This window comes from Pungitius pungitius, chromosome 5, assembly GCF_949316345.1.
Source record: "Pungitius pungitius chromosome 5, fPunPun2.1, whole genome shotgun sequence".
NCBI lineage: Eukaryota > Metazoa > Chordata > Actinopteri > Perciformes > Gasterosteidae > Pungitius > Pungitius pungitius.
This window is the reverse complement of record NC_084904.1, coordinates 22,987,374-23,013,416: the sequence shown is the minus strand read 5'-3', so window position 1 is coordinate 23,013,416 and position 26,043 is coordinate 22,987,374. Positions and strand designations below refer to the sequence as shown.

Below are 26,043 nucleotides of genomic sequence, written 5' to 3'. Positions count from 1 at the left end.
GCCTCCATGGCGCGGACCAGGCGACGTGCACACACACAAACAGCAGCCCGAAGAGGACGGACGTCCCCGAGCTGCCTCTCGCTCTGCCTCTCGACTGAGAGGCTACAAAACAACTGAGGATCCCCACATCCTTCCTCCTCCTCCTCCTCCCCCCGCCTCCTGCTGGCGTCGTGCGTGAGCCCCTCAGAGACGAACCAATCACAGGCACCGTGGGACCAGACGTTCTGGTCTGAAAACCTTCACTGGAAATCTAAAATAAAATGTGACTGACGAGCGCTGTTGAATATTTGATGGTAAGAAAAGATATTTAATGATATCCGAGTGAAAGGAGGTCACTTTACCAAACTACTGCGCTTCTACACGTTGTTAATGTTTTGTTCTATGAACACATGACCGTTTGGAGGTGACTTTTGACCTTGTTGAGTCCAACTGGCTCAAAACAAGTATATTTTAGTCTGGTACCTATCCATAAGTTGCACTAAAATGAAGCCCTTGGTACCTGAGAGGTGTCCTCTTCTCCAGGAGGCGGGACATGTTACAGGTGACAGGATGAGTCTGATTGATGTTTCCCTTTAAACGGGACATTCAACCAGTCAAAGTAGGTTGTTTCTAGGAGGCAATTTTGGTGCCACGATCTTGGATAACGGCCACCGCCACGTTGTTTTTATGGCAACAGTGAACACAAGTTACCATATTAGAGACACCTGACATAGTGACAGAGCCTCTGGTAGAGCTGTCAATCAGCGTTAGGCCCCGCCCTAAAGCATCCCCTGCTTTATGGTCTGTTTGACTCCATCATTCACTAAATGAACATCATGCTGCATTGAAGAAGACTTGAAACTAGAGACGGAGACCATGTTTACGATGTTTCCTCATAGACGTCTATGGGAGCAGAGGAGTCGCCCCCTGCTGGTCAGGAGAGGACGTAGTTCACCTGAGTGGTTGTATTTCTTTAGAGCAGAGGTGTCGGGGGGGGGGGGGGGGGGGGGGGGGGGATGCTTTAGATGGTGGACGTCCTCACACGACCTCTCTCCAAAACAAACCACTTTGTAATATTCTTCTTGGCAAACTAAAGTGGACACAAAAGCGATGTAGCCGCGAGGAGCGCCTGACGGCTGCTTCCTGTTTGGCGGCTATCTGTTGAAGCCCATCCGTTCATCAGATACCGGGCGCGTCGCCGCCTTTGTGCTGCATTTGCAAAGCGTAGTTTGACCAGAGGCTCGTCGGAGCTGGAGACTAATCGGACCTCAGCAGAGCGTCGGTGGAGGAGGTGAAAACACACAAAGACCCTCACTAACTCACTGAAGATCTCCGGTCCAAGTCGTCGCGCTGTATCTAGGTCACACGGCCTTCACCCCCAACAGAAGAAACCGCGACAGAAAGGAAGTACAGTCGCTTTGAACTGTGAAAAAAAAATCAGTTCAGAGATGTGAAATGTTGTGTGTTTTTGTTCTTGTTTGTTATCTCACTCGTTCTGCTTTTCATCCTCACACACAAGAACCAAAGTGCTCCATTCACACCTGCACGCTGTGTGACCAGGTACTCTGGGGAAAAATACCCCCCACCCCCACGATGAAGCCCCTCCCCCTTTCACTCAGGATTTACGGGACAGTCGGCCTCATTATTTCCAGTGTGTTGCTGGTTCCGAGTCCGGCCCAGTGTACAAAGGGGGAATTCATCCCCCCCCCGATTCACATGCAAATGATGCTTGGCGCCGTGATTCAGAAAGTAGAGCGAAGATCAAGTGCTGTTGCAGTAAAAGAAGAAGAAGAAGAGCGGAGCCCAGACCCCGCTGGGAACCGCTTTCACATGCACAGACCGTCCCACGGCTGAATACTGTAGGAGAGCCGTCGCCATGGAAACAGAGAGGCGAAGCCGGCTCTCCACAGCGCCATATAAGACCAACTCCCCCCTCCTCCTCCTCCTCCTCCTCCTCCTCCGCCGCCCTTCCTCGACTACAGATACCCGGCCAAGACAGGAAGCCGCGCTGTGACCTGCAGGCCGACTTCCTGCGGCCTCCGACAAAGACGGGCGGGCGGTTCAGATCGTGATCAAATGAGATGATTCGATTACACAGCCGTGGGGGGGGGGGGGGAGGAGAGGGGGGGGGGGGGGGGGAGAACATGAAAACAAGTCTCCTGAAATACGTCACTTCCAATGTAGAGACCAACATCGTTCAGTTAGCTGGAAGACGTTGGAATGGGATAAAAATGGTAAAATGTCATAACGAGACAGATGGAAAACACTCACTTTCACTCAGCATAAGCTCTCCTGCAGATGAGCACACACACACACACACACACACACACACGTCTGATCCGGTCACTCAGGGATGAGCAGCACAGACAGTCGGCGTTGGAGGAGAATCAAATCAGAGCTGATGTCCATGTGAAATGTGACGCCGCTCCCACAGTCTGCTACACGGTTCCTACATTCCTCCACCGGAGGAGATAAAAGGGTTTTGACGTTTTCAAGGACAGGCCTTTTCCTCAAAAACAACACGCAGCTACGCTTCTGTACAGAAAGTCAAGAAAACTGGGAGGACAAATGTCAGATTCTTGTCACATTCCATCAGACAGAGGGGGGGGGGGTCCTGGAGCGATAAGCTCACAGCTTTATCTGCACTTCCTACAATAGCAGGGGCAAAGAAAGGGAAACAAATGGTTTAAAAAGAGGATAAACATCAATAATTCCAGCCAGAGGAAACAGGATTGAGGTGGAGAGAAGGGGGAAAGGTTGTTGACTGCTGAAGGTTCAGTCAGTCCTTCAGACAAAGACCTTTGACACAGATTCATCGTGTTTACCGACACTCAGCGTCACCGAGCGGAAACCAAGGTCTGAGACCAGCACGCAACCCAACCTGGGAGACACCACCCCTTCGGCCCACAGGGGGCGCCGGATCAAAGTGCCTCTGGGCTACGTCAACACGACTCGAAACCTTTCAAAAGGCGCCTCGGTCTCGGTTTGCAAAGCCTCACGGAAACGCTCAAACATCAGGGATCCACCACCTGCTGCTGTAAAGGCCTCAATCCATAATCTGCTCCTAATCCTGGAGAAGGAGGTTCAGGCTCTGAATGTGTGTGGACCCGTAATAACCAGCTAAATATCCAGTGGGGTTCATAGAACCTCATAAAAGCCACACGCAGCTGAGGAAATCAAAAGTATGGAGGGGAAATCCCCCAGAATTCATGTTTCTGTTCTATTGGGCGAGCTGGAGGATTTCCCAGCATGCACTGGGGCCCCACATTATTTTCATCCACACAAGCGTCCTCATCCAATGGATTATCGATGCAACCCAACAAGATGATTAGCTTCAAAAGATGGAGGATAACTACACGGTTTAGCTTTTGAAAATAAAACCATATTTCTTTTATCGGTTCCTTTTCCCACAATTAACGGATTTGATGTTGAGCTTTTGAAACCAATTTTGTTCCTACAGCCGAAAGCTCATTTTCATCTGAAAAAGCATTAAAACCACAAAGTGGGCCTGTTTATAATGATGTGACAGAAGCTCTGTGTAGAAACGGTTTATTCCTCTTCCGTTATTGATCCATTGGTTTCAGGACGATGTCATGCTCTTTTTTTAATACCACGATGCACGACACACATATTTCAAACTTATTACTTAGACTCAATATTTCATGGAATAAACTATACTTTTGAATTATTTCACCACAAGCTCCAAACGGGATATTATCATATCATCGAACGTCTTAACTTGTTCCACCGACTGTAAAAAGAAATACATGTGTGTATATATATATTTATATTCTATTTAGATTTGTATACAAAACACAAAGCAGCAGGTTTTTCTACGGAGAAAACCCCAAAGCAGCAAATATTGGTTGCAGCTTTTTTCGGTGTTATTTCATTGTTGGATAATTGGAAGTTGTGATTCTTACAGACATATTTTAGACACTTTTTGATCAATTGATTACTTTAAATCCAACGATAGATCTATCGTTGGTGTCACTCAAATTTCTACTCTCGTAATTAAGACTTTTGCTATAAAGACAATAAGCTGGTTTTATATGATTGTAAATGAATATATTTGGGGTTTTGAACTGTTATAAAAGTATAAATAATAACAATGAAACTAGAGATATCAAATTGGGCTCTGAACTCATGATGGACAATATTCAGTATTCAGTAGCATCATATAATAAAATAATAATATGTGACACAGGGATTTTGTGTGAAACGCCAACAGATAAAAACATCCCGTTAATACCAAAATCCTTCGGATTATTTCTAAAAAACAAGTAGCAGCTGTAACAGAGGGAGAGAGAGGTTGACTTTAAGGAGAGAGAGAGAGAGAATAAAGACAGAGGGAGAGAGAGGTTGACTTTATGGAGAGAGAGAGAGAAGAAGGACTGAGGGAGAGAGAGGTTGACTTTATGGAGAGAGAGAGAGACACAGAATAAAGACAGAGGGAGAGAGAGGTTGACTTTAAGGAGAGAGAGAGAGAGAATAAAGACAGAGGGAGAGAGAGGTTGACTTTAAGGAGAGAGAGAGAGAGAGAGAATAAAGACTGAGGGAGAGAGAGGTTGACTTTAAGGAGAGAGAGAGAGAGAGAGAATAAAGACTGAGGGAGAGAGAGGTTGACTTTATGGAGAGAGAGAGAGAAGAAGGACAGAGGGAGAGAGAGGTTGACTTTATGGAGAGAGAGAGAGACAGAATAAAGACTGAGGGAGAGAGAGGTTGACTTTAAGGAGGGAGAGAGACAGACAGAGGGACAGAGAATGAGAGACAGCAGGAGGAAGGTTGTAGGGATGGCAGATATGTGTCTTTAACAGGTATTGATCACTGATCAGAGCCCAGCTGTGACAGGAGGTCCAATCAACGCCCCGAATGGCCGTGTATATGCAAATGAGCAGGTACATGCAGGTGTGCATCAGACAGACAGATGGATGTCTTACCTGTTTTTCCAGCATGATCATTCTCTCAGTATCATGACCTTGATGGAGAGTGTGAGGTCAGACGCTCTCCTCCTCTGGCAGCATCTTGATGTCACGGAAGAAGCCGAAGAGACTGACAGAAAAAAAGCACCCAGCAATAAAGAAATAACGGTGTTTTTAAGCTAACTGACGTTAGCTTTAACGTTGGGGAGGCTAGCGAGGCAGCGGCGGCGCTTTATCCTTGAAATGAACGCTCCTCGGTGGCTCCGGTGTGTCTCGACGTTGGTATAAAAATACATGAGGGCCCGTTAAATCACGGAGGAAGACACTACACCGGTTTGTGAACGGGGAGAGCAGAGGGAGCAAAAAAAACAACCACTGGCTAGCTGAGCTAGCTAGCGTTAGCGTGCTAGCAGGCTAAACCTCAGAGATTTTTTTTTCTCCAAAAAACGTAATTTGTCTCGTGCCGTGTTCATCCATCGCTGCGTTCCGGTCCGGTAAAAAAAAACCCAACAACAACGGAGAAATCTCCTTTATCGCCGGCCCTCGCGACTAATTCCGCCCCCGGTGCAACGGCATCCCGGTGAGGAGTGGTCAGACTCCCGGGAAGATGTGGCTGACCAGTCTAGCTCTCGGATGCTTAAATGGATGCTGCCGACGGGGATCCTCCGCTTTCACTGGAGACCAGACGCTGCTGCTGCGGGTCGGAGAGCGAAGGACACTCAGAACAACGACGCTCCTGAACGCACCACGGATGGAGCAACGTAGACGCCGAGATGACAATAGACGCACGTGAACACATCTTAAAGTATGTAGATACATACTTAAAAGATATAAAACATATGCAAAGAATACATAAAAAACATGAAACAAAACTTATTTACATATATCAAAATATAAAGTATTCTTATATATAGCAGTTGTTCAAAATACATGCATTTTATTCTAAAAAAAGTTAGGAATGAATAATACCAAAGAAAAAAATCATCTTGTGAAAGTTTATTTTACTTCCCGAAATGTTTTTACATGTATTCTTTTGTCAGAGGGAAGGGACAATGCAATTTAATAAATGCACATGGTTATAGCTTTATCAAAGTTAGCCAAACGGGTATTTATTGTCTGCATCGTCTGGTCTTCTTATTCGGAACCATTTATTGTCCCCTTTTTTCCTGAGGGACACCTAAACACATCGCCAACGTTCGCGGGGCATTCTGGGACTTTATGTAAATCCAACATGGCGGCCGCCTGCACCAGAGCGCTCTGTAAGGTCGGCGGTGGTATTTTGGAGTCTCCAGCCGCCCGCCGGTTCGGTACCGTCTCCTCCTTCCTGGTGGGGAATGTGTGCTCTCGCGGCTCCGGGAGGGCGTACGGTACCGGAGGGCACCGGTCCCAGCTGCTGTCCTCTCTGCGGACCGGGGCAGGAGGTGGAGGCGGCGGCAGGGTGCTGGGCTGCGCCGTCCTGCTCGGCGGAGGTTTGGGTTTGTACCACACGGTGAAGTTCAGGCTCCAGCAGCACCTGGCCGAGGAGGAGACCAAGGTGAGTCCGCCCCGCGGAGCCTCTAACGCGGCCACGCTGGGAGCCGGTGTCCCGCTGGTCTCCGGTTCCGGTCATCTTCTCTCAGTATCTCCAGCTTAACGCACTACGTCCGAGTAACCGGGGAGATTTACTCAGTACCTAAAGTATTTAAATGGTATGCAACTTTATACTACTCTATAATAAGAGGTACAAACTTTACGTTCTACTCCACTAATTATATCGATTTGACACCTTTTTATTAGTATATAAATCAACTTATTCATTGTCAATTATTATGATAATTTAAGTTACTGCACAGTCTGTAAAGTAATTCAAATAACAAACACACACTTCCATGGATCAAAAAATACAATACTATAGTAAAATATAGTATTCTGAAATGTTTCATCCTGCATAAGGAGTACTTACTCATTTGAGTACATTATGAGCATAATACATTTCTACTTTTACTTAAAGACCGGAGAACTTCTCCATCGCAGGTGGTGTTATTTTTTTGAAGCTTTGGCAGCTTTGTTCTCTTTGCAAACGTTGACAGTGATTTGAACATTTTAAAAGCTGGTGAATACTTTAACACTTCAAGTGTAACACTGTACAAATGGTGCATCGTGGTCTCTCCTCCTCTGCCTCGTTCCAGGTCTCAGGAGGAAGAGCAGGAGGTCCGGCGCTGACCCTCTACCAGTACAAGACCTGCCCGTTCTGCAGCAAGGTGCGAGCCTTCCTGGACTACCACGGGCTGCCGTACGAGGTCGTGGAGGTGAACCCGGTCATGAGGAAGGAGATCAAGTGGTCGGTCTACAGAAAGGTGCCCATCCTGATGGTGGATACCGACGTGGTAAGAACACCGTTCTTCTCCTCAGGGTTTGACGTCCCTGATGTAGAGTCAAACAGACCATAATAGCAGCGGATGCTTTAGGGCGGGACTATACACTGATTGACGGGGCTCTACGTCTTCCTCATTCCAAATGTGGTCACTTCCTGTTCACTAGTTAAAAAAAAAAAAAAAAACTGATCCACTGGATCCAAGATGCTTCACCTCAGTCCACAAACTAATGGGCGGAGGGGCGTTGCTATGACAACGGCCACTTCTTATTTAAAGTCTGTGCGGTTAACATGAAGTAAAAACCTCCTTTTTCTTCTCTCTGCAGCAACTGAATGACTCGTCCGTCATCATCAGCTCCCTCAAGACGTATTTAATCAGCAAGTGAGTCGATGTGTTTGCTCTCCTCGATCATCGGGACAAGAGAGGGGAATCAAATCTTGAGATTTGGTTGTTTTACAACATTCTTTACAAATTAGGAATTAGTTTAAAATGTCCAACGGTTAACTGGATAATCATCAGACTTCAAAGGTTACATTAATCTGCAACTATTTTGATGATTAATGGATCATTTGAGTCATTGTTTAAGCATAAATGCCCCAAAATGAGCTGGTTGCAGCTTCTAAACTGGGAGGTTTCTCTGCTTTTGTTCATCATACGTGGCGTAAACTGAACATTTTAGTTTATTGTTATTCAGATAAAAAAATTATTCATCTTTGACTGTTGGAGATTCTAACGTCCGCTTTTCTTTTCTTTTTTTAGATAAATGTAAAAAGTGATTGGTCATGAAAATACTGAATACCTACATGACTGCGTGTGATTTTGGTGTTTAAACGTGTGCAGAGATAAGAGCGTGTCGGACATCCTGCGCTGCTACCCGGAGATGAAGTCTGTGAACGAGCGCGGGAAGGAGGTGACGGAGTACAGCAACAAGTACTGGGTGATGCTGGACCAGGGCGAGGCCACGGCGCTCTACCCCGACAAGGGGATGCAGAAGTAAGAGACGGGGGCCTCTGCCCAGAGGTCACCCAGAGGTCAACCCGACTCCTCCTCATTTACACGCTGTGCACGTTTAGATTTATTGTTTCTTTGTAAAATGGTTATTTGCTGTGTTTATTAATCTTATATGTGCAGCAGTTTGAGTTACATAAGTAACAAAAAGAAATAATTATAATTGGGACCTTGCACTTTGACCCTGTTCCTTCCTTCATACCAGCTTTGCAAAGCATTGTGGGTCAGAGTAGCCAGAAAAGTTGAGACTGGATGCAGTCGAACATTAAACTTTAAATATTGAGTATTAAATCTGGCCTACTATTGGCAGCGTGGTGGTTGGCACGCTCTTATTTTGAAAGGTTCTCCGTCATCTCCCCAGAGAGGAGATGAAGTGGCGTCAGTGGGCCGACGACTGGCTGGTGCATCTCATCTCTCCCAACGTGTACCGGACCTCCGGCGAGGCCTTGGCCTCCTTCGACTACATCGTGCGGGAGGGCAAGTTCGGCCCTTACGAGGGATTCTTCGCCAAATACGTGGGCGCCGCCGCCATGTTCCTCATCGCCAAGCGGCTGAAGAGTCGGTGAGTTCAGGGAACCTTTTCAAGATGAAAAATATTTCTAATCCATGTTGTGGTCGGATTAGTGATTCTTCTTCTTTGGTTCATCAGACACAACCTGCAGGAGGACGTGAGGCAGGATCTCTACAAGGCCGTCAACGAGTGGGTGGCGGCCATCGGCAAGAAGAGGAAGTTCATGGGCGGAGATCAGCCCAACCTGGCCGACCTGGTGAGAGGACGCCTCCCCCCCCCGTCCGTCTCCCCCGTAGACTGGGATGACAATTACTAATGTTCTGTTTTTTAAATGGATATTTTAATTCCTTAGAACTAACATTAACATGCGAACTGCGACAGATTTGTGCAAATAAGTAACACAACACATTTATCAATGAACAAATCAACACACTAAAATATTTTTAAGTCACGTGAGTAAATAATCAAAGTCACTCTTTGGTAGAACGGTTGCAGAATGAAGCCTTTGCTGTAAACAGGAAGTTGGTCATGACTTTGTGTCTCAGGCGGTGTTCGGCGTGCTGCGGGTGATGGAGGGCCTGCAGGCGTTTGACGACATGATGGAGAACACAAAGGTCAAACCCTGGTACCGCCGCATGGAGAGAGCGTCTCTCAACCACGAGGGACGAGCCTGAGCCCCCCCCCCCCACAAAGACAGGAACCCTGCTTTTATTGTGAAAGGGGGGCTAGACGAATGGAACCCAACTTGCAGACGTTTATGTTGATGAAGAGATTCCACACGTGAAAATAACGGCACCTTTCATCCGTTAAGACCCTTTAATTAAGCAGCAGTTGTTTTTTTTTGGGGGGGGGGGGGGGGGCTGGTTTTAAAGGCGTTTTCCTCCCTCTACAGGAACTTCAAAAACACTTTCACACGAGTGGCTGTTTGAACATCTTATACTTTGCAAATGTGGAAATGCTTTTAATAAGTCAACATTACTGTTTCTTTTTGAATTAACTGTTATTCAAAAAACCTTTTCTGAAGTGAGATTCTGAGGCTTGGTGAATGTACCTAATCTACAGATGCATTTATTTAAATGTAGTTGTAAAAAGCTTAAGAAATAAAATATGGAACAATTATTCAGCACGACGACATCTTGAAAGTCACTCAAGTGTTTCTCTTAAATTTAGTGATTTAAGCAAGTTCACTACATCATTTTGGTGCATAGCAGTTACTATCAAAATATTTTCTATAAAAGATGAAAACTGGGTGAACAGCTGAAGGTTTTATTTCAGACATTTGGTTCAAAGATGAAAATCATTGTAACAAACCTGATTCATAATCTACAATCTCTTTAGTGACTTGTTTTTATAAATATACATCTAATCTGGATTCATAATGACTCAACAGCTCATATTACCCACAAGTCTTTGCTCCACATGGTGGATTCCTAAAGACAAAAAAATAAAAACTGACTGAAAACGTATTCAGTGAGAATAATAAAGAGCGTTTTCCCTCCAGAAGGAAACCAATAAAACCACTAAAGACAAACGCATTCTGAAGGAGAGACTAGAGGTCAGAGTCCAACCTAAAAAAAACACAGAGGCTTTCTGGGGGTCAGGAGCCCCAGAACATGGAGGTCAGCTGGCCTTTGGGGGGGCGGATCTGTCGGCTCTGCAGAGACGTCTGCAGGCAAAGAGACAGTTTATTGTCAGCTTCATTGTGACGGTTCTGAAGGCGAGCTGGTGACGAGTGAAGGGACCGACCTGCAGGAACTGTTTGAGCCGGATGACGGAGCCCATCTGCCCGCTGCTCGTCACCGCTTCGATCCTGGAGACCAAACCACAGGTTCATCTTCACATCAGACCACCAATCAATGGTGCACTGTGCATCCCACAGTGAGCAGGTACCTGGGGAAGTATTCCTCCTTCAGCAGCACCATCAGTTTCCAGAACTGCGCCTGATACTGTTTCATCAAAGCGTTTCCACAGACCTGGAACAAAGACGCGTTCAAGGACCGCAGGAAAACTCAGGCTTTGCTCATACTAGGCCTGCAGGTATAATCAGATACAAGTACTACAAGTACTACAGTGATCAGTGAAGAAAGAGTGACATCATCGCGGCGTCTCACCTCCAGGAAGTCGAACAGCAGCGTGGCCGTGATGTCGGCCAGCGGCTCCATGTTGAGCATCTGGGCCAACCAGCGCCAGCCGTGGTTCAGCCCGTGGGGCGCCGCCTGCAACGCAGCGGGCGGTCAGAGGCATCGTGGTGGGGGGGGGGGGGAGGGGGGGGGGGGCAGGAAGTGACACGGGGGTCTCTCTCTTACCGCCTGCTTGGAGCCGTAGGGCCACCGCAGCTGGATGACGGCGGCGTAAAGCCGGATCATCCCTGACATCCTCTTCAGGAAGCTGTCCTGACCTTCGACCCCGGAGTCGTCCACGCGGTACCCCAGAATCCTGTGGGGCGGGGGGGAGGTCACAGTTAGGCTTCGTCTAAATAAACACAAGCGGCTGCTGCGACAGGAAGGAGGGGCCGGACCTCTGGTACTCCTCCAGCGGCGTGCCGTCCTTCATGGGGGGGTAGTGGGGCACCGAGTACGGGCACTTCTTGTGCAGGTGGGCCAGGAGGAGCTCGCCCACCCGAGGGTGCAGCTCCCACACGCCCGACGCCACCACCGCGATGGGGAAGGCGGCTTCGTGGTGGGACGCCACCTCCTCCTCTCCTTGTTTCTAGATTTAAATCAATACAATGTGTGCGTTACTCCAAAGGAAGAAAAAGGCTGAATAAGCAGCGTGTGCAACGAAAAGCACGTAAATATGACATCATCTACATTACGTATCAAACAATGGATTTTATCTACAAACAATCTACCGATTGGCTGTTTTGACGCGTTTCCTGTACAACAAATCAGGAAAGATGACTTTCTTACTGACGTCACTGATCTCACTCACCACAAACTTCTCCGCCAGCTTGAAGCTGACAAAGTCCAGCCCCTGAGGATGCTGGGAGGTGGAGATGTTCCGCCCCCCCGACACCACCGAGCGTCCCGACAGCAGCTTGTCGATCTTGTCAAAGATTTCCCGAAGCTGCGATCCGGAGTTGCTGGAGATTTGACTAACGGGGATGCTGGAGGCCTTCTGCAGCTCCAGCTTCAGCTTCTTGGTCTGCAGGAACCGGGAGGAGTCAAAACATGCCATCGAAGGGGGAGGAGTCACAATGTAGCATCAAAGGGGGAGGAGTCAGACAGTCTCAGGGGCTCACCTGTGCGTCCTTGGCGGCGTTGAGCTGCTCGAAGGAGAGCGCGCACCGAGCAGCCGACTCCTGCAGCTCCTTGAACCATCTCAGCGTGCCGTCTTCAGCGCTGTTCTGCAGACCTTTGGGGGGGAAGGGGAGTCTCTTAAGGTTCAGACTCCTGGGCCCTGGAGTTCAGGGTTCAAGGCGACGTAGGAGTGGCCATCTTCTTTGAACGAGGATCTCTGGTGATGAAATGAACTCCTCACCTTTCCTCTTCGCCTTCTCTTTGGCCGACTCCGCCGCCTTCTTCTGCGCCTCCTGCTGCGCCTGCAGCTCCTCCTGCTTCCTGCGCTGCTCCTCCTCCTCCTCGTCCTTCTTCTTCTTCTCTTGGGCCTTGGCCACGTCCTCCTGCATCAGCCGGATCAGCGCCCTCATCTCGTGGAGCGCCCGCTCGGCGCCCGTCATGTCGTCCACGCTGGGGAACTCGCCCTGGAACCAACACACAGGTCCCAAGGGACGCCGATCCCAGATCAGATCTCAGGGCAGACACACACACACACACATACACACACACACACCACACACCACACACCACAGCAGACTGACCTCGGCCGTCTTCCGCACCACCTCCGACAGCTGCGAGCACAGCTGGTTCCCGCGGGTGCAGTAGGTGCTGAGGTCCGTCCCGCCGCGGGTGGAGGGCTCCAGCAGCTGGTTGAGCTGCAGGATCTCCTCCTGGATGGTGTTCAGGTTGCGCAGGCGCTCGCGGCCGTCCGCCTGCCGCTGGCGCTCAAGCTCCGCCTCCCGCAGACGCTGCTGCTCCGCCTCCCGCAGGCGCAGGTTGATGATCTGACGGCGAAGACGGAAAGCGGGTTTCATGGGGTGTAAAATCATTAAGAAAGTCAGGGGAGAATAAAATCATATCGTTTGTTGGTACGATTCAATGAGACTCCAAAGACCATGAGGCGTCTATGAGGCGTCTATGAGGCGTCTATGAGGCGTCTATGAGGCGTCTATGAGGCGTCTATGAGGCGTTCTGTGAACCTCGTGGCTCCACCTGGTGTGGCCCTTGTACCTTCATCCGGTGCCGCTGCTCCTCCTTCAGCTTCTCCTGACGCCCGATGCTCTCTTTCGTTCTGTGGGCAGAAGGTTTTATTAATATTTTTGTTTTTAATCAGGGGGATTTTGTGTGGGACCACGTCGGGACTCACTCTCGGTCCATCATGTCCCTCATGCTCTGGAACTCCTGCCTCTGCTTCAGCTCCATGAACTCCTCGAAGCGCTTGAGCTGCTCCGACTCGGAGCTCGCCACCACCGCCACCAGCTTCTCGTGCACCTCCTGCCGCAGTTTGAGCGCCGTCTGGGCCGAGAGGAATCGGGACACCCATCAGCCATAACTTCTTACAGTAGAATGGGTTCAACCAGCGCGTGCTCAGAAATCCATCTGACCTTTGACCTATAAATCCACTAACTGCCGTGTTGGCTGTGAATGACCACATTATAGTAGAAGATGGCGTTCTTATACAAACACGGTTTTACGTTACCTTTGCCTTTTCCCGTCGCTCCTCCTCAAACTTGATAATGCGCCCCGCCGTCTCCATGGCTTTGGGCGACAGAAGGGAAATGGACGGCAGTGAACTGGGGACGTCTTCCTCCGGACCGTCATCCTTCGCTCCCTCAGCAACAGCCTGCAGCGCGTTAAGAAGAGATGAGCTGGAGATACAGGCGGCTCGGGCTTAGCTTCAAATGTATACAATAAACATTCTCTCCGGTGAAGGTGGGGCCTCTTCGGTCGGCTCTCCTCTCACACACAGACACACGGACGTCTGGGGGGGACAGACTCGCCTGCTCGGTGCTGGAGGACGGGGCGGCGGAGAGCGCGCTGTGCCGGGCCAGGAGGTCGCACATGGAGCCCGAGGAGGAGGAGGAGGAGGCCGAGTTCTCCCCGGAGAGGCCGGTGCAGGAGCCTCTGGGGCTGCAGCTCAGGAAGCAGGACGTCTGCAGGGGGGAGGAGCCCAGGCGCTCCAGTACGACCCCGGAGCGCGAGGACAGGCTGAGGACGTCTTTGCAGCCGGACAGAATGTCCTGAAGGAAAGACAAGCTGTCCTCAGACCCACCGCACAGCGACCACCGCGTCTCACTAAACACCCATTCACAAACTGGACTTTCTACAAAATACATTTAAAAAAAGCACGTTTAAATGCGAAAAAAGCTTTTGGACAGTCATGATTATTTAGAGACGTGTAACATGTTATGATTAAGGAGACATTGATTGATTGATTAGGCAGTTTTGGTGGTGAATGCTCGTGGTACTTGAGTAAAGTTAAAGTATGCGCTTTTGAAATGTAGTGGAGTAACGACACAGACATCTATAGAATGGTAATCACATTACCTCAGTACAATCATGTCAAAAGTTGAGTGCTATATATTAGTACTTCTACTGAATTGGCATGTATTACAATATACTGGATGGCGCTGTACCACTTATATATATATAATACTTGAGGCTGTATCCATTAACGTTACATCACCTTGGTCCATGCAAAATGAAAAATAATGTTTAATATACCAACACATTGATCTAACGGCTCATTTGTTAACTGTGCTAACGTTAATTAACAGACCCTCCTGGTGGAGATAAATGGCTGAATGGTCACTGGAGAGAGTAAAATACATCAACTCGTGGAGCAATCGATCTAAACACTTGTTTGTCTAGCCATTTGCTAGCTAGCCATTAGCTTAGCACACTAGCCCGCTGGTTAGTTGATGTGACAGTTGGCTTTAAACTAACGGGACTCACCTCGCCTCTCTCGGACCAGTGCGGGTCGTACGTGATTTTCCCCTTCGGAGAGTTCTTTAAAGCCTGTAAAGTTTCCCATCTCAGGTTTTCAGCGGGCATCGCCACAGAACAAAAACAAAATCCACAACTACAAACTACTGCTAGCTTCGGGCTAAAGTTTCTTTGCCGCCGCCGGATGTGGTCACAAGAATCACCGTCCGACGAGAAACAGCCCGCCGCGAGGATTCCGGACCTTTAAAAACCCGTAAAGTAGTTTTAGTGAACGACACCGTGTAATTACAGTAATAGTAGAGTGTTTATTTTAATATTGAGAGCATTTCAGAAGCGGTTCATCAACCGGAAACACTATAATTTTAACAAATATTCAATTGACCAAAACGCCAAAAGTGAGTAACCGACCCACCGTTATAGTTTAACGGTTCTGGTTCCTGGTCCCGCTGCAGTGAAGCTCGAACCTTCCCTGACAACCCGATCACACATTAAACACGAGATCAGAAATCGATTTGTCATGTTTTTATCAGAATGACGTTCTTAATGGGGTTTGGCATAAGTAGGACGCATTTTATTTAGTTGGAATTTTAGATTTACCATAAAAAAAGGGAAACAGCTATTAAATGTTACAAGTACAATTAGAGTGTTTATCAGAACGGTATTTATACATTCAGTTTTTATTTGACATGACAGATGGAGGCTTTGAGTAGCAATGCAAGGGATTATTTATTAAGGCATATCAATACATTTCAGGCAACTATAATTTGAGCATTTTAAAAAGTTCTTTATTCATTTCATACATAATATAAAACTCTCCAGTGAAAAATAACAGTTAATGCATGTTATTTGGGGGCTGCTTTGCTTTGAGAATGAACGAATGCTCCTCAGCTCGCGAGCAAAGAGTCGCCAAACACGTTTCCATACGAGGTTTTGAGGAAAGTGACGTAGTTCTGCAGACTGCGGTTGGTGGAGTCCGACTGCTCCAGCCGGTCCTTCATGTTCTGCAGCTGACTCTGGAACCGCCGCTCCATCTGGGGGGGGAAACGATAGATGAGACACCAGCGGTTTGTACGTCGGACGTGGGGAGACCCCCTGGATGTCCCGGCGTACCTCCGCCTTGCTCCGCTGCAGCTGGCTCTGCTCGGTTCTGGCCCGGCTCAGCTGGCTCTGCAGCTCCAGGGCTTTGGACTGAGACGCTCTCTCTTTGGCCAAAACCCTCTGCATGCCGTCGTCCACCTGCAGACCAAAACGTCATCTTTTCTCATTTGACTTCCACTAATTTCAGACTTTATTTGCACTGAAAACGATAAAAGCAGCCCGCTAAGTGAAGGAGGGGGGGGGGAGGACCTGTCTCTGTGCGTCCTCCACAGCTTGCTGCAGCTGTCTGGACACGGCGCTGCACTCGCGCGTCTTCTCCTCCAGCTGCTGCTGCACGCCGCGGGCCGCCGCCTCCTTGGACGGGAGCGCCTGGGACATCTCTCGGTTTTCCAGCTTCAGGTCCTCCAACCGCCTGCAACACACATCGGGCATCTGCAGCGGAGTGTGTAGATACATGTGTGTGCATGTCATCCTTCAGAGATGAGTGGTGTAAAGCATGGATGAATTACTAACGGGTCGCCTCAGGGGAACAGAGGGAAGCAAAGTGGAGGAAATACAGAGAATACAAAGCAACTCACGGCTAAAACCACCATGAAGAGAAAAACTGACCCTAAAGACACATGAGGAGAGGTGCTGTGTCCCGTGTGTCCTCCAGCTGTCCTCACCTCTCTGAGTTGTGTATCTTCTCCTTGAGAACGTTGTTCTCCTCCTGCAGCAGCAGGTTCCTCTGCTGCAGCGCCTCCACCTGGGCGCCCTGCTGCTCCACCTGTGGAGCACAACAACCTCCTCAGGCACTGAGAACATAGCAGAGCTCCAGGGACACAGCCCTAAGACGTCATGTCCCCAGAAGACTTCACTCTGAAGCCTCTGCGATGGAGCACCTTGCGTCTGACCTCGGCGAGGGCCGAGCCGTGCTCCTCGCTCCTCCTCCGGTGGGCGTCGGCCTCCCGCTCGGCGCCCCGGAGCTGCTGCTCCGCCCTCCTCAGCCGGTCGGGCAGCGCCTCCAGCTCCCCGAGGCGGCCCAGCAGCTCCCGCTTCACCCGCGTGGCCTCCGCCTCCAGGCTGGCCTGCGCCTCCCGCGCCTCCTCCCGCGTGGCCTCCAGCTGCAGGCGGTGCTCCTCCGACTCCAGGCGGAGCTGCTGGACCTGGGCAGAGAGGCGTGATGGATGGAAATATATGAACACATTCCTGAAGTAAAAGTTAATTAGTAAGTAAAAACCCTTCATCCCAAGGTTCCCTGACAGGGTTTGAACATGGATTCTGATGCGTCTGCATTCACTGCTGCATTAATGTTCATATTCTACATATTTAAATAGATTTGTACCTTCTTCTTGTATCTCTCCACCAGCTTTTCGAGCTTTCTGATGGAGGATTTGAGCAGTCGGGCTTCAGACTGCAGGTCGCGCAGCTTCTGCTCCGCCGCCGTCAGCTGACCCTGAACATGACGTATGATTAATATGATGACACATAATGACACATAATGACACATTATGACACATTTCCTTCAGCCGCCAAATAGGAGGAAACACTAGAAGCTGTAAAAAATAAATCTAATAAGTCAAAATGACTTGTCCATAAACACTGAACTCATCGGATTCTCTGCTATGCAGCTATTTGTGAAGCGGGTTCATACACACACACACACACACACACACACACACACACACACACACACACACACACACACACAGACACACACACAGACACGTGGTGGATTAAAGGTACCCCCAGGCGTCGGTTGTCCATCTGGGTGGAGGCGTGTTCGGCGCTGAGGTGATGGAGGGACGAGCTGAGCTCCTCCCGCTCCGCCCGACTCCTCTCCTCCGCTGAGTGGAGGTCAGAGGTCAGCTCCGTCAGCCGGCTGTTGGGTGGAAGCAGCTACGTACTTTTTAAAATGTATTTTCTCTTACTTATGTAATAAACTGTTACGGAGGGCAACGTTTTATTACCTCACCCTTTGTGCATTACAGAAATCCATCACAATGAAAAGTCCTTTTGTGCCGTACTCACAGCTTCAGAGCACAGACGTCCTCGTCCAGCCGCCCTCTAGCCGCCGCCTCCTTGGCGTGGCGCCGGCGCCAGTCGCTGGACGCACACAGAGTCTGAGCCAGCTGGGACTCCTGCACCCAACACACAGGAGGCCTCCTTGTTATCCACAAACATGGGGCCTGCATCCTGCTGTCACCCCCCCCTCGTATCCACTGCATGCTTCTCTATCCATCATAGTGCCTCCTCATACATCTGTAGACACTGACCTTCTCCTGCAGGTTTGCGGCGAGCTGCCCGGCGGACTCCTCGGCCCTCTCGGCCCGCTGGGTCAGCAGGGTCAGCGCCTCCTGGTCCCGACGCGCCCCCCCCTCCTCCTCGGCCTCCTCCTGCTCCCCCCGCTGCCTCAGAGTGTGCAGCTCCTCCTGCAGAGTGTGCAGCTCCTCCTCCTGCTGCTCGTGGCTCTGCTGCATCCTCTGCTCCACACACACACACATCCATCACACACTCGATCTACTTCATCATTTGGCCACTCAAGTTTCTTTAAAAAGCTTCTAAGTCAACCTTATTGATTGGTTAATTAACAAGGCAGGTACTTTTCTAATAGTTTAAGTCATTTGTTTAGCAAATAGGTCGTTTTTTGCACATTCCAGCACTTGAATGCACAAAATGTTTATAATATTTTAGTTGTAAAGCTTTTATTCCTCCTTAACAAGGACACAAGGACCCGTGTGACCCGCCTGGATCTGAGCGGCCAGCTGGAGCGTCTCTGCTTCCCTTCGCTTCAGCTCCGACTCCAGATGGCAGCGAGTCGTCTGCAGGAGCCTCGAGAAGTCCCCCGTCGTCTTCACGTTGTCCTGCCGGAGGGAGAGAGGCAGGAGGTGAGGGGGGGGGGGGGGGGGACACCTGAACCTTTACTAAGAGATGTTGTAGTCAAACCTTTTCAAAGTCCAAGTGCAGGGCGAGCTGAGAGGCCTCTCTCTCCTTGTTGGTGAGTTTAGCCGAGAGTCTCTGGAACAAGAGAAGAAGAGAAGAAGAGGAGAAGCCTCTCATTGGATGTCCGCTACGTGTCACGTGACCCGGAGGGAGCTACTCACGACGTTCTCTGCTTCGCAGGCGCTCAACCTCTGCCTGAGGGCGTCTTTCTGCTCGGCCCACACCAGGGACTCCCTCTGAGGACGGGAGCACGCAGGAGGTGACGGACACGAGAGGATCACGGACATTTGGACCCCCCCACCCCCCCCCCCCCGGATGAGCTTCCTCTCGTACCTCGTTCCCGCTGCGCTCCCTGAGGAGCTCTCGCAGGCTGTGGTTGGTGTTGTCGAACATCTCGATCTTCTCCATCAGAAGCTCTCGCTGTCGCCCCAGCGAGGCCGGGTCCGCCTTCGACAGCCGCTTGTTCTGAAAAGAAAAGATGAACGCAAACGTCTACGGCAAGAGAAGCCCCCCCCCCCCCCCATTCACCCCCCACACGTACCCTGGAGAGGCTGTCGATGGCCTCCTTCAGGGCCGTCAGCTGATTGGCTACAGCTACGCCGTCGATCTCTGCTTCTACCAGAGCCCTCAGGAGGACGTCCGTCCCTCGGGCTCGCCCCCCAGAATCTGCCCTGTGGGGGGGGAGCACGATAAACCAAATGTTAAGATAAGATGAGCTTAGCTGAGCAAAACGATAAAGATGAGATAAGATAACTTAAGTTAAAAGTCTTATCGGTAAGTTAAGTTAAAATACGTTAGAATATGTTAAACTAAGCTTGGTTAAGTTAACATGAGATGAGTTAAGATGAAGTTATGCCTATTTTCTATCTCTAGTGGGAATTTTCACGAGATGAAGCAGAAGACATCAAGAAGTATATTACTATGATTATTATGTATACATACATAGTGTGTGTCTGTATTCATATAACTACAACAATAAATGACTTCTACTAAAAGCTTCTGATCAGTTACTGTATCCAAATCCAAAGATATCCCCAAATAAACGGTCCCCTAAAATAAAGACGACATAACTTTAGTTTCTTTTCACCACGTGTGTGTTTGTTGTAAGAGTCTTACTTCTTGCTCTCTTGCTCCCTGAGGAGGACGCTGAGGTTCTTGGACACTGCAGCGAGCTCTTCATCCTCCTCCTCCTCCTCCTCCTCATCACGCTGATGTCTGACTCCGCCTCCTGAGCGATGCTCCGCCCTGCTTCTCTGAGCATCACACGCAAACCAACACAACTCCCTCAAATAACACAATACAGACCCGTAGTATGTGCCATTGCTCAGGGCTCCTTTCCAGCAATACACTTTACAGTAGATGAATTATCTCTACTAGAAACCTGAGACTGGTACGAGTCTCTTCTGCAGGACGGCCTTCCTGGAGGGATCCACGGGGTCCTCACCTTCGGCCTCCCCTCACCCCCCCTCACCTGGCCCTCTTTGGTCTGGTTCTGCATCAGAAAGGTGAAAAACACAAAAGAAATGGTATTTAGTCATTTTTTATTTAAGAAGAGAAATGTTAAATGGTGGGAAATTTTTAGAGCTTACTAGAAGGAAACTAATAAATCATCTTTTCACCGGAGTTATTGTTAAAGAACTAGATTTACTAAATACCCTTGGGATTCCTTTTAATAACAAGAACAATAAACATATTATTACATACAAGTAATTATATATCAAGCTAAAACTGTATATATCCAGGAGTCTATAAAGTAATAGCTGAAACGTTTGATGTAGTAACGCTAACTGGACCCTCTGCACCACACATTCTGATACTTTAAGTACCTTTTCATGACGTGTCTACTTCAGCTCGAGTACACACTTGACTAAGTATTTGTACATTGAGGTATTTCTTACTTTTGAGTACTTCTTCAACCACAGTAAATTCCACACATGGGCTACGAAAGAGCAAATAAAGTGCCGTTACTTTGAAAGAGAACAATAACCTGACGGGTCTTGCTGGGACTCCTCTTCATGTGAACGTGCACAGGTGTGGTCTCCGGTACGTGCACGTGAACCGGCTGCGGCGGAGGTGAATCCCGGGTTTTCATTCTCTCACAACATTCGGGCCGCGATCAGAATCCACTGTGACCCGAGCGAACTAATCCATCAGAGTCCATTGGGCCCGGGCTGCCGGTCAGCTCCATGTTTACCCGGCTCAATCTCGGCGTTTGTCTTTGGAGCGGACGCGTCTTTCAATCTAGCAACGAGTCCTCTGATTGGCTCCTTCGTGATATCTCGTTCCGTGATTGGCGGAAGTGAGTTTACGATCAGCGTTGCCCCTGGCAACTACTGAAAGTAACGGGTGACGCTTAAACCAATTGTTAAAACGCATTATTACTTGTCAAGCGGCTTATGAACAACATTAAAATATATAGCTAAATATTATATCCCCCCCCCCGTCATCTGACTCCAAATGAACAAAGAACTCGTAAAACCTGTATGTAACGTTACCCCAAAATGGAGGACAACGCGGTTAACACACGTTCAATACGTTTTGAACCGCATGAATTCTAATATAAATTGAAATGAATTTTACTATTAGAGTAGATAATAATTGGCCTCTTTTGTAATTGTGAAATTGTGTAAAAGGGAAATGCGTGCAGTTTAGCAATTTAAAATGTTCTAGGAAATGATTGAGACGAGTTCATTTCCGGTTAAAGAAACTGCGTTTAGTTCCGGTCGTTAGCTTGACGAGCACGCTATCGCTAACTTTCTTGGCTCGATTTTTCTTACGGTCACTAATCAACTAACGTTAGTAGAATATATGGACTATGGTTTATTGCGTGTTGGCCGTGTTAACATCAAGTGATGCATCTGGTGTACTTAAGTATTTAAAAACAAAGAGGCTCGAGGTTAGCTCACCTCAGCTAAAAATAAGCTAGCTAGGAGCTTAAACGCTAACGACAGTGTGTTATTAGCCTTTCACATGCACGAGCGGGAAACAATGACGCAGTCGGAGAGGACACATTTCCGGCGTGCTTTTATTTCACGCCGCCGCTGAGGTTGGGTGGGCGCCAGCTACCGGGATCGTGGGCTGGGCGCTGGACACGGACATCCGCGCCTGGTCCCGAGCCGGGAGGCAGCAGCACGTGAAGGCGGGAGCCGGCTCTGTCCCGCAGGGAACCGCGTCTCCGGGGTTCTCCTGAACGGTGGCCACCTGTCCCGGTGTGACGCGTGATGGTGCGCAGAATGCATTCAGCACTTAACTGATCTCCAACTCGTTCATCAATGGGAGCAGTTTACCAGGCGTCACTTTAAACTACCATATAAAAAAAAAGTTTGAACTTTCAAATAAATAACAATGCATCACTTTGACAACTCACACACTTGTCAATACCGCTTATTTTAGGTTTTATTGTACCAAGGTTTTACACCTCAAATTGAAAACTCCACAAGGCCAGCGAAAATGAAGGTGATTAAATGCAACTTCTGAGACAACAGGTGTTTTATTTAACCTATGAAGCAGTAGGGGCCAAAATTTACAAGCTTGTTTTTTTTCCATTTTGTTCTTTATTAAAAATGTCATTTCAAATCTCATGGATATCTGTAAAACAATACAATGAAAAAAAAAAAAAGTCCCATAGAAATGGTGTCAAAATAACCACTCTCCCCAAATAACCAACATACTCCTAAACCCCCCCCCCCCCCTAAACATTACAAGTCCAAGAGGAATGAGCTGGTACTTGCTGACCACAAAAGGGGGAAAAAAACTCACTTTTAAGGGATAAATGTCCCAAATGAGAAAATTAAACAGCGGACAAAGAAATTGAGGTTAACTAGCGCTGGGTCACTACAGCATGGCTTCAAGTCATTTTACCAAAACCTGTTAACAGGAGTTCTGTGTGAATAGTGCGGATTCTATTTTTGTATACTTTTGGGGATGGTACTCAGAATTCAGGGCAAAGTGTTGTTGGCCTCGGATGAGTCTAAAGAACATAACATGGCACCAACAAGGTGAAGAGGCTTCAGAATGGAAAATGAAGCACACAGATTTATATAAAAAAAGTAAAAAACAAACAAAAAGTAAAACATTTGCTCCCGAACATGAATGGAAAAACCAAACGGGGAATAGAAGGTTTAGGGTCTGAGCAGATATTATTTCTTAGTCGTCTTCGCCCTCGTCATCCTGAAAGAAAAACAGAATCAGAACCGATGAAGACGAGCTTCTCTCAGTGTAAACAACCTCTTTACTGTAGTCACTTTACCTCTCCATCTTCCCCGTCGTCCTCTTCGTCCTCCTCTCCGTCTTCATCTCCCTCCTCGTCTATGTCCTCAAGCCCCTCTTCGTCCTCATCATCGTCCTCTCCTTCACCCTCCTCGTCGTCCATATCAGGAACCTAGAGTTGAGTCACTTTTTTAGCGCGTTGCCTTTGTTATTGTAACGTAAAGTTTCCTGCCCCAAAGGATGGAGCACATTTTGAAGCAAAAAGAGGTTTGCTAATTGCAGAAAGCCATGTGAGGAATGCCTCTGAACATACCAGGTAGTACTGCAGGGGGTTGGGCCAGATGTCGTCCTTGATCACCTCCCCGAGCTCGTCAGCGCCGGCGTCGGCGTGATCGGTGAACCAAGTGAAGAAGCTCTCTGGCTCTTCGTGTTGCCTCTTCCTCCCCGCTTTGTTCTGTGTCTGGCTGGAGCGCTTGGTCAGGTCCTACAAGAGCGCAAGATTAACACGTCGGATCCAACTTTCAATACCATCGAGTTTACAGCACCCGGGGAGCTACACATACCTTTCCCGATTTCCATTTGATTTCTGTCGACTTTGAAGACGGGTCTCCGCTCTCGTTCAAATGGAACTCTTTGGAAAGTAGTTTGTTTTCAAAGTACGGATTTTCATCGAAATACTAGACGGAGGAAATGACAAACAAGTAAGAACACAGGAAACCGAGCACCTCCATGTTGTATGCACACAGGCATCTGCATACAATACTTACAAAATCTATTCTGTAGCCCGACTTGATGTCTTCAAACTCGGTCACCTCCACTCGGCTCAAGTAGTGAAGCGCTTCCTCATCTTCTTCTCCCAGTAGAGCAGATACTGAGGGGTGAAAACATTAGACCAGTCAGTAGTATTCTTTGGGCTGTGGGAGAAAGCCGGAGTAGCCCTGGGAGAACATGCAGACTTCGCACACCCCAGGGCCTAATTGCTGTGAGAAATGGAGGGAGAGCGAGGCAATATAAAGCGCGTCGAATCGCTCACCTTGTGGATGGTTGACAAACGTGGTGACCCAGAAGTTTGGAATTTTGGCGATCAGTTCTGACCGCTTCTGAAAGAATGGCTGACGGAGTTTGTTGTATTTCTGTTCTACTTTGAGGATCTCCTCACTGGCTTGCTCATTCAACCTGAAAGGAGGAAAAGATAAAACGGATTCAACCATCTTTTTTTCACTTTTGACAGAAAATCAACAATTTATAAAACTGCTTAACTTTATTACCTGTCAATTTCATTTTGAACTTCGTCGATGTGTTCAATAGCTTCTTGCTGCTCTTTTTCTGTGAAAAAAAGATGGATGCGTTATTATAATTATGTACAACTTTAAAGTGAGGACAGATTAAAACAAAAAGGCCACGGGTTTTAATGGTTTTTAAAATGTGCGTATTAATTCGTGTCAAATGCACTCCCCACCATCACTACATCTAATCCTGCGGGGGGAGTCTCAGGTGAGCTTTAAGGTAACACGAGCGGCCAATGGCTGCAGCGCGCTTCCTGCCGGCTGCCTCCGACGAGGCCGCGTGGTTTAAATGTGGGACACGCACGGGCATAACGTGAGGGACGCCGCCACAGACCCCCCTTCTTCCGCTGGAAAACCGGGGCTCGCACCGCGCACGTCGGCTCCCGCTGACGGGCCGTTGGATTTAAATGCGTATCGAGCACCAACAAACAGCACAACGTCGTAGGCTAGCGTTAGGTAACGCTACAACAACAACATTAGCGGGCTAACGGCTACCGGCTAACGTCTGAATGAAAGGGCGAAATTCCCCTTACGACGAAGGCCGTGATAACAACGAACACGTAGAGGCGGATTAAATTAAATTTTAGACCGGTACGCGAAACTAAAACCCTCCTGCATCGCACACGGCCGGTAAGCCAGCGGCCAACGACACAAGCGGCCACGCTGAGGATGCTAAGCTAACACGGCCTCTCAGCACCGGGGGTCTGAGACGAACAACAGCCAGCATGCTAACAAACGCGCTAGCCGCGGCTACCTAGCTAGCCGCGGCTAGCGCTCCGCCACAAAGAGCGTGCTAATAATACACGCGTAATAACGTTTAACGCAACATCGTGGCAACGCAAATGATGATAGAAGGAAGAAAGTGAAAATGGCGGTGAACAGGAGGCCGCCATTCCGCCCCCCCACACCACCACCACCACCCCCTGCTTACCGGAGGTTTCGTCCGCTCCGTCATGGTTCGAGTTCAGCTCCTTTTTACTCACTTTCGCCGCCGAAGCCGACATGTTTGACTAACAGACGTTCCGACAGAAAATAACGCGCGGCCGTGAAATCTTTCGGGTTTTCTCCCCGAAAAAAACACAAGAAGAAATTTCGGGCGCAAAGTTCCCAGCGTGCAGAAAGCCAACAACGTGCTGCCTCTCACACGCGCGCACACACAATGTAGCTGCCGACGCGCGCCCCTTTGGTTATGAGCGCGCCTCGCCGAGCGGAGGCGGGGTCGCGCTCGTGATGAAAGGAACGCGCCTCGCCGTACGGAGGCGGGGGCGCGCCCCGCCTCTAAAAGCAGGCTCTTAATTTGTCCACCACGCCCCTTTTTCTCCTCGTAAAACGCGCACCTCTCGCACACCAAAGGCCCACATGGCCGCATTAGTGTAGGCGGGTTCAGTGGTATTGGTCGTGTAGAATATTGGAGAATTGCGTTTCTTCGCTTCGGTTGGACCGACTTGCCGCAGGACGAACCTCATTCTGCAGCGCAGTGCACATTAACCCGCTTAGTCCCGGGATGTCTCGGGATGTCCCGGGTTTAAAGGGTTCGTTGTGATATTAAACAGCACATTTGTATTTGAGGTTGTGTCCAGAAGCTTTCCTATTCATTTATTGTGTGTGTTTATATTATAGTTTTACATGTGCACTTCTCTAGTATATTGAGATACGTTCCTTTATTTATTTTTTGCCACTACTTCTTTATTCTATAATTCACAACGTCAGAGAGGATTATCATACTTTTACTACTATTTAACTATTACT

At 48.7% G+C, this 26,043-nt stretch overlaps 4 protein-coding genes across 4 annotated transcripts; 1 reads left to right on the top strand and 3 right to left on the bottom strand.

Annotated features, from left to right (window-relative positions):
- The first annotated feature begins 5,940 nt into the window (after positions 1-5,940).
- Positions 5,941-9,466, top strand: ptgesl (prostaglandin E synthase 2-like). The gene is made up of 7 exons (XM_037482333.2): positions 5,941-6,435; positions 7,070-7,267; positions 7,581-7,636; positions 8,096-8,248; positions 8,625-8,825; positions 8,913-9,030; positions 9,320-9,466. Exons 1-7 carry the CDS (start codon positions 5,968-5,970, stop codon positions 9,446-9,448), a joined length of 1,323 nt encoding a protein of 440 aa, XP_037338230.2. The 5' UTR covers positions 5,941-5,967; the 3' UTR covers positions 9,449-9,466.
- Positions 9,467-10,024: 558 nt separating this feature from the next.
- Positions 10,025-14,996, bottom strand: gle1 (GLE1 RNA export mediator). Its single transcript, XM_037482254.2, has 15 exons — positions 14,789-14,996; positions 13,834-14,073; positions 13,533-13,676; positions 13,200-13,348; positions 13,064-13,124; positions 12,595-12,837; positions 12,255-12,477; positions 12,016-12,128; positions 11,706-11,918; positions 11,293-11,483; positions 11,081-11,210; positions 10,886-10,990; positions 10,665-10,747; positions 10,521-10,584; positions 10,025-10,440 (listed from the first exon to the last, which is right to left on the bottom strand). Exons 1-15 carry the CDS (start codon positions 14,885-14,887, stop codon positions 10,372-10,374), a joined length of 2,127 nt encoding a protein of 708 aa, XP_037338151.2. The 5' UTR covers positions 14,888-14,996; the 3' UTR covers positions 10,025-10,371.
- A 342-nt stretch (positions 14,997-15,338) lies between these two features.
- LOC119224837 (outer dense fiber protein 2-like) lies at positions 15,339-21,509 on the bottom strand. The gene is made up of 17 exons (XM_037482248.2): positions 20,787-21,509; positions 20,181-20,291; positions 19,916-20,052; positions 19,341-19,470; positions 19,133-19,264; positions 18,961-19,035; positions 18,803-18,874; positions 18,604-18,720; positions 18,133-18,339; positions 17,888-17,997; positions 17,603-17,738; positions 17,202-17,312; positions 16,759-17,022; positions 16,543-16,643; positions 16,127-16,289; positions 15,890-16,015; positions 15,339-15,810 (listed from the first exon to the last, which is right to left on the bottom strand). Exons 1-17 carry the CDS (start codon positions 20,889-20,891, stop codon positions 15,664-15,666), a joined length of 2,244 nt encoding a protein of 747 aa, XP_037338145.2. The 5' UTR covers positions 20,892-21,509; the 3' UTR covers positions 15,339-15,663.
- A 670-nt stretch (positions 21,510-22,179) lies between these two features.
- LOC119224912 (protein SET) lies at positions 22,180-25,481 on the bottom strand. The gene is made up of 8 exons (XM_037482385.2): positions 25,226-25,481; positions 24,277-24,334; positions 24,042-24,184; positions 23,776-23,879; positions 23,572-23,685; positions 23,322-23,492; positions 23,049-23,180; positions 22,180-22,969 (listed from the first exon to the last, which is right to left on the bottom strand). The coding sequence occupies exons 1-8, from the start codon at positions 25,296-25,298 to the stop codon at positions 22,946-22,948; spliced, it is 819 nt and encodes a 272-aa protein (XP_037338282.1). The 5' UTR covers positions 25,299-25,481; the 3' UTR covers positions 22,180-22,945.
- Positions 25,482-26,043: the final 562 nt, after the last annotated feature.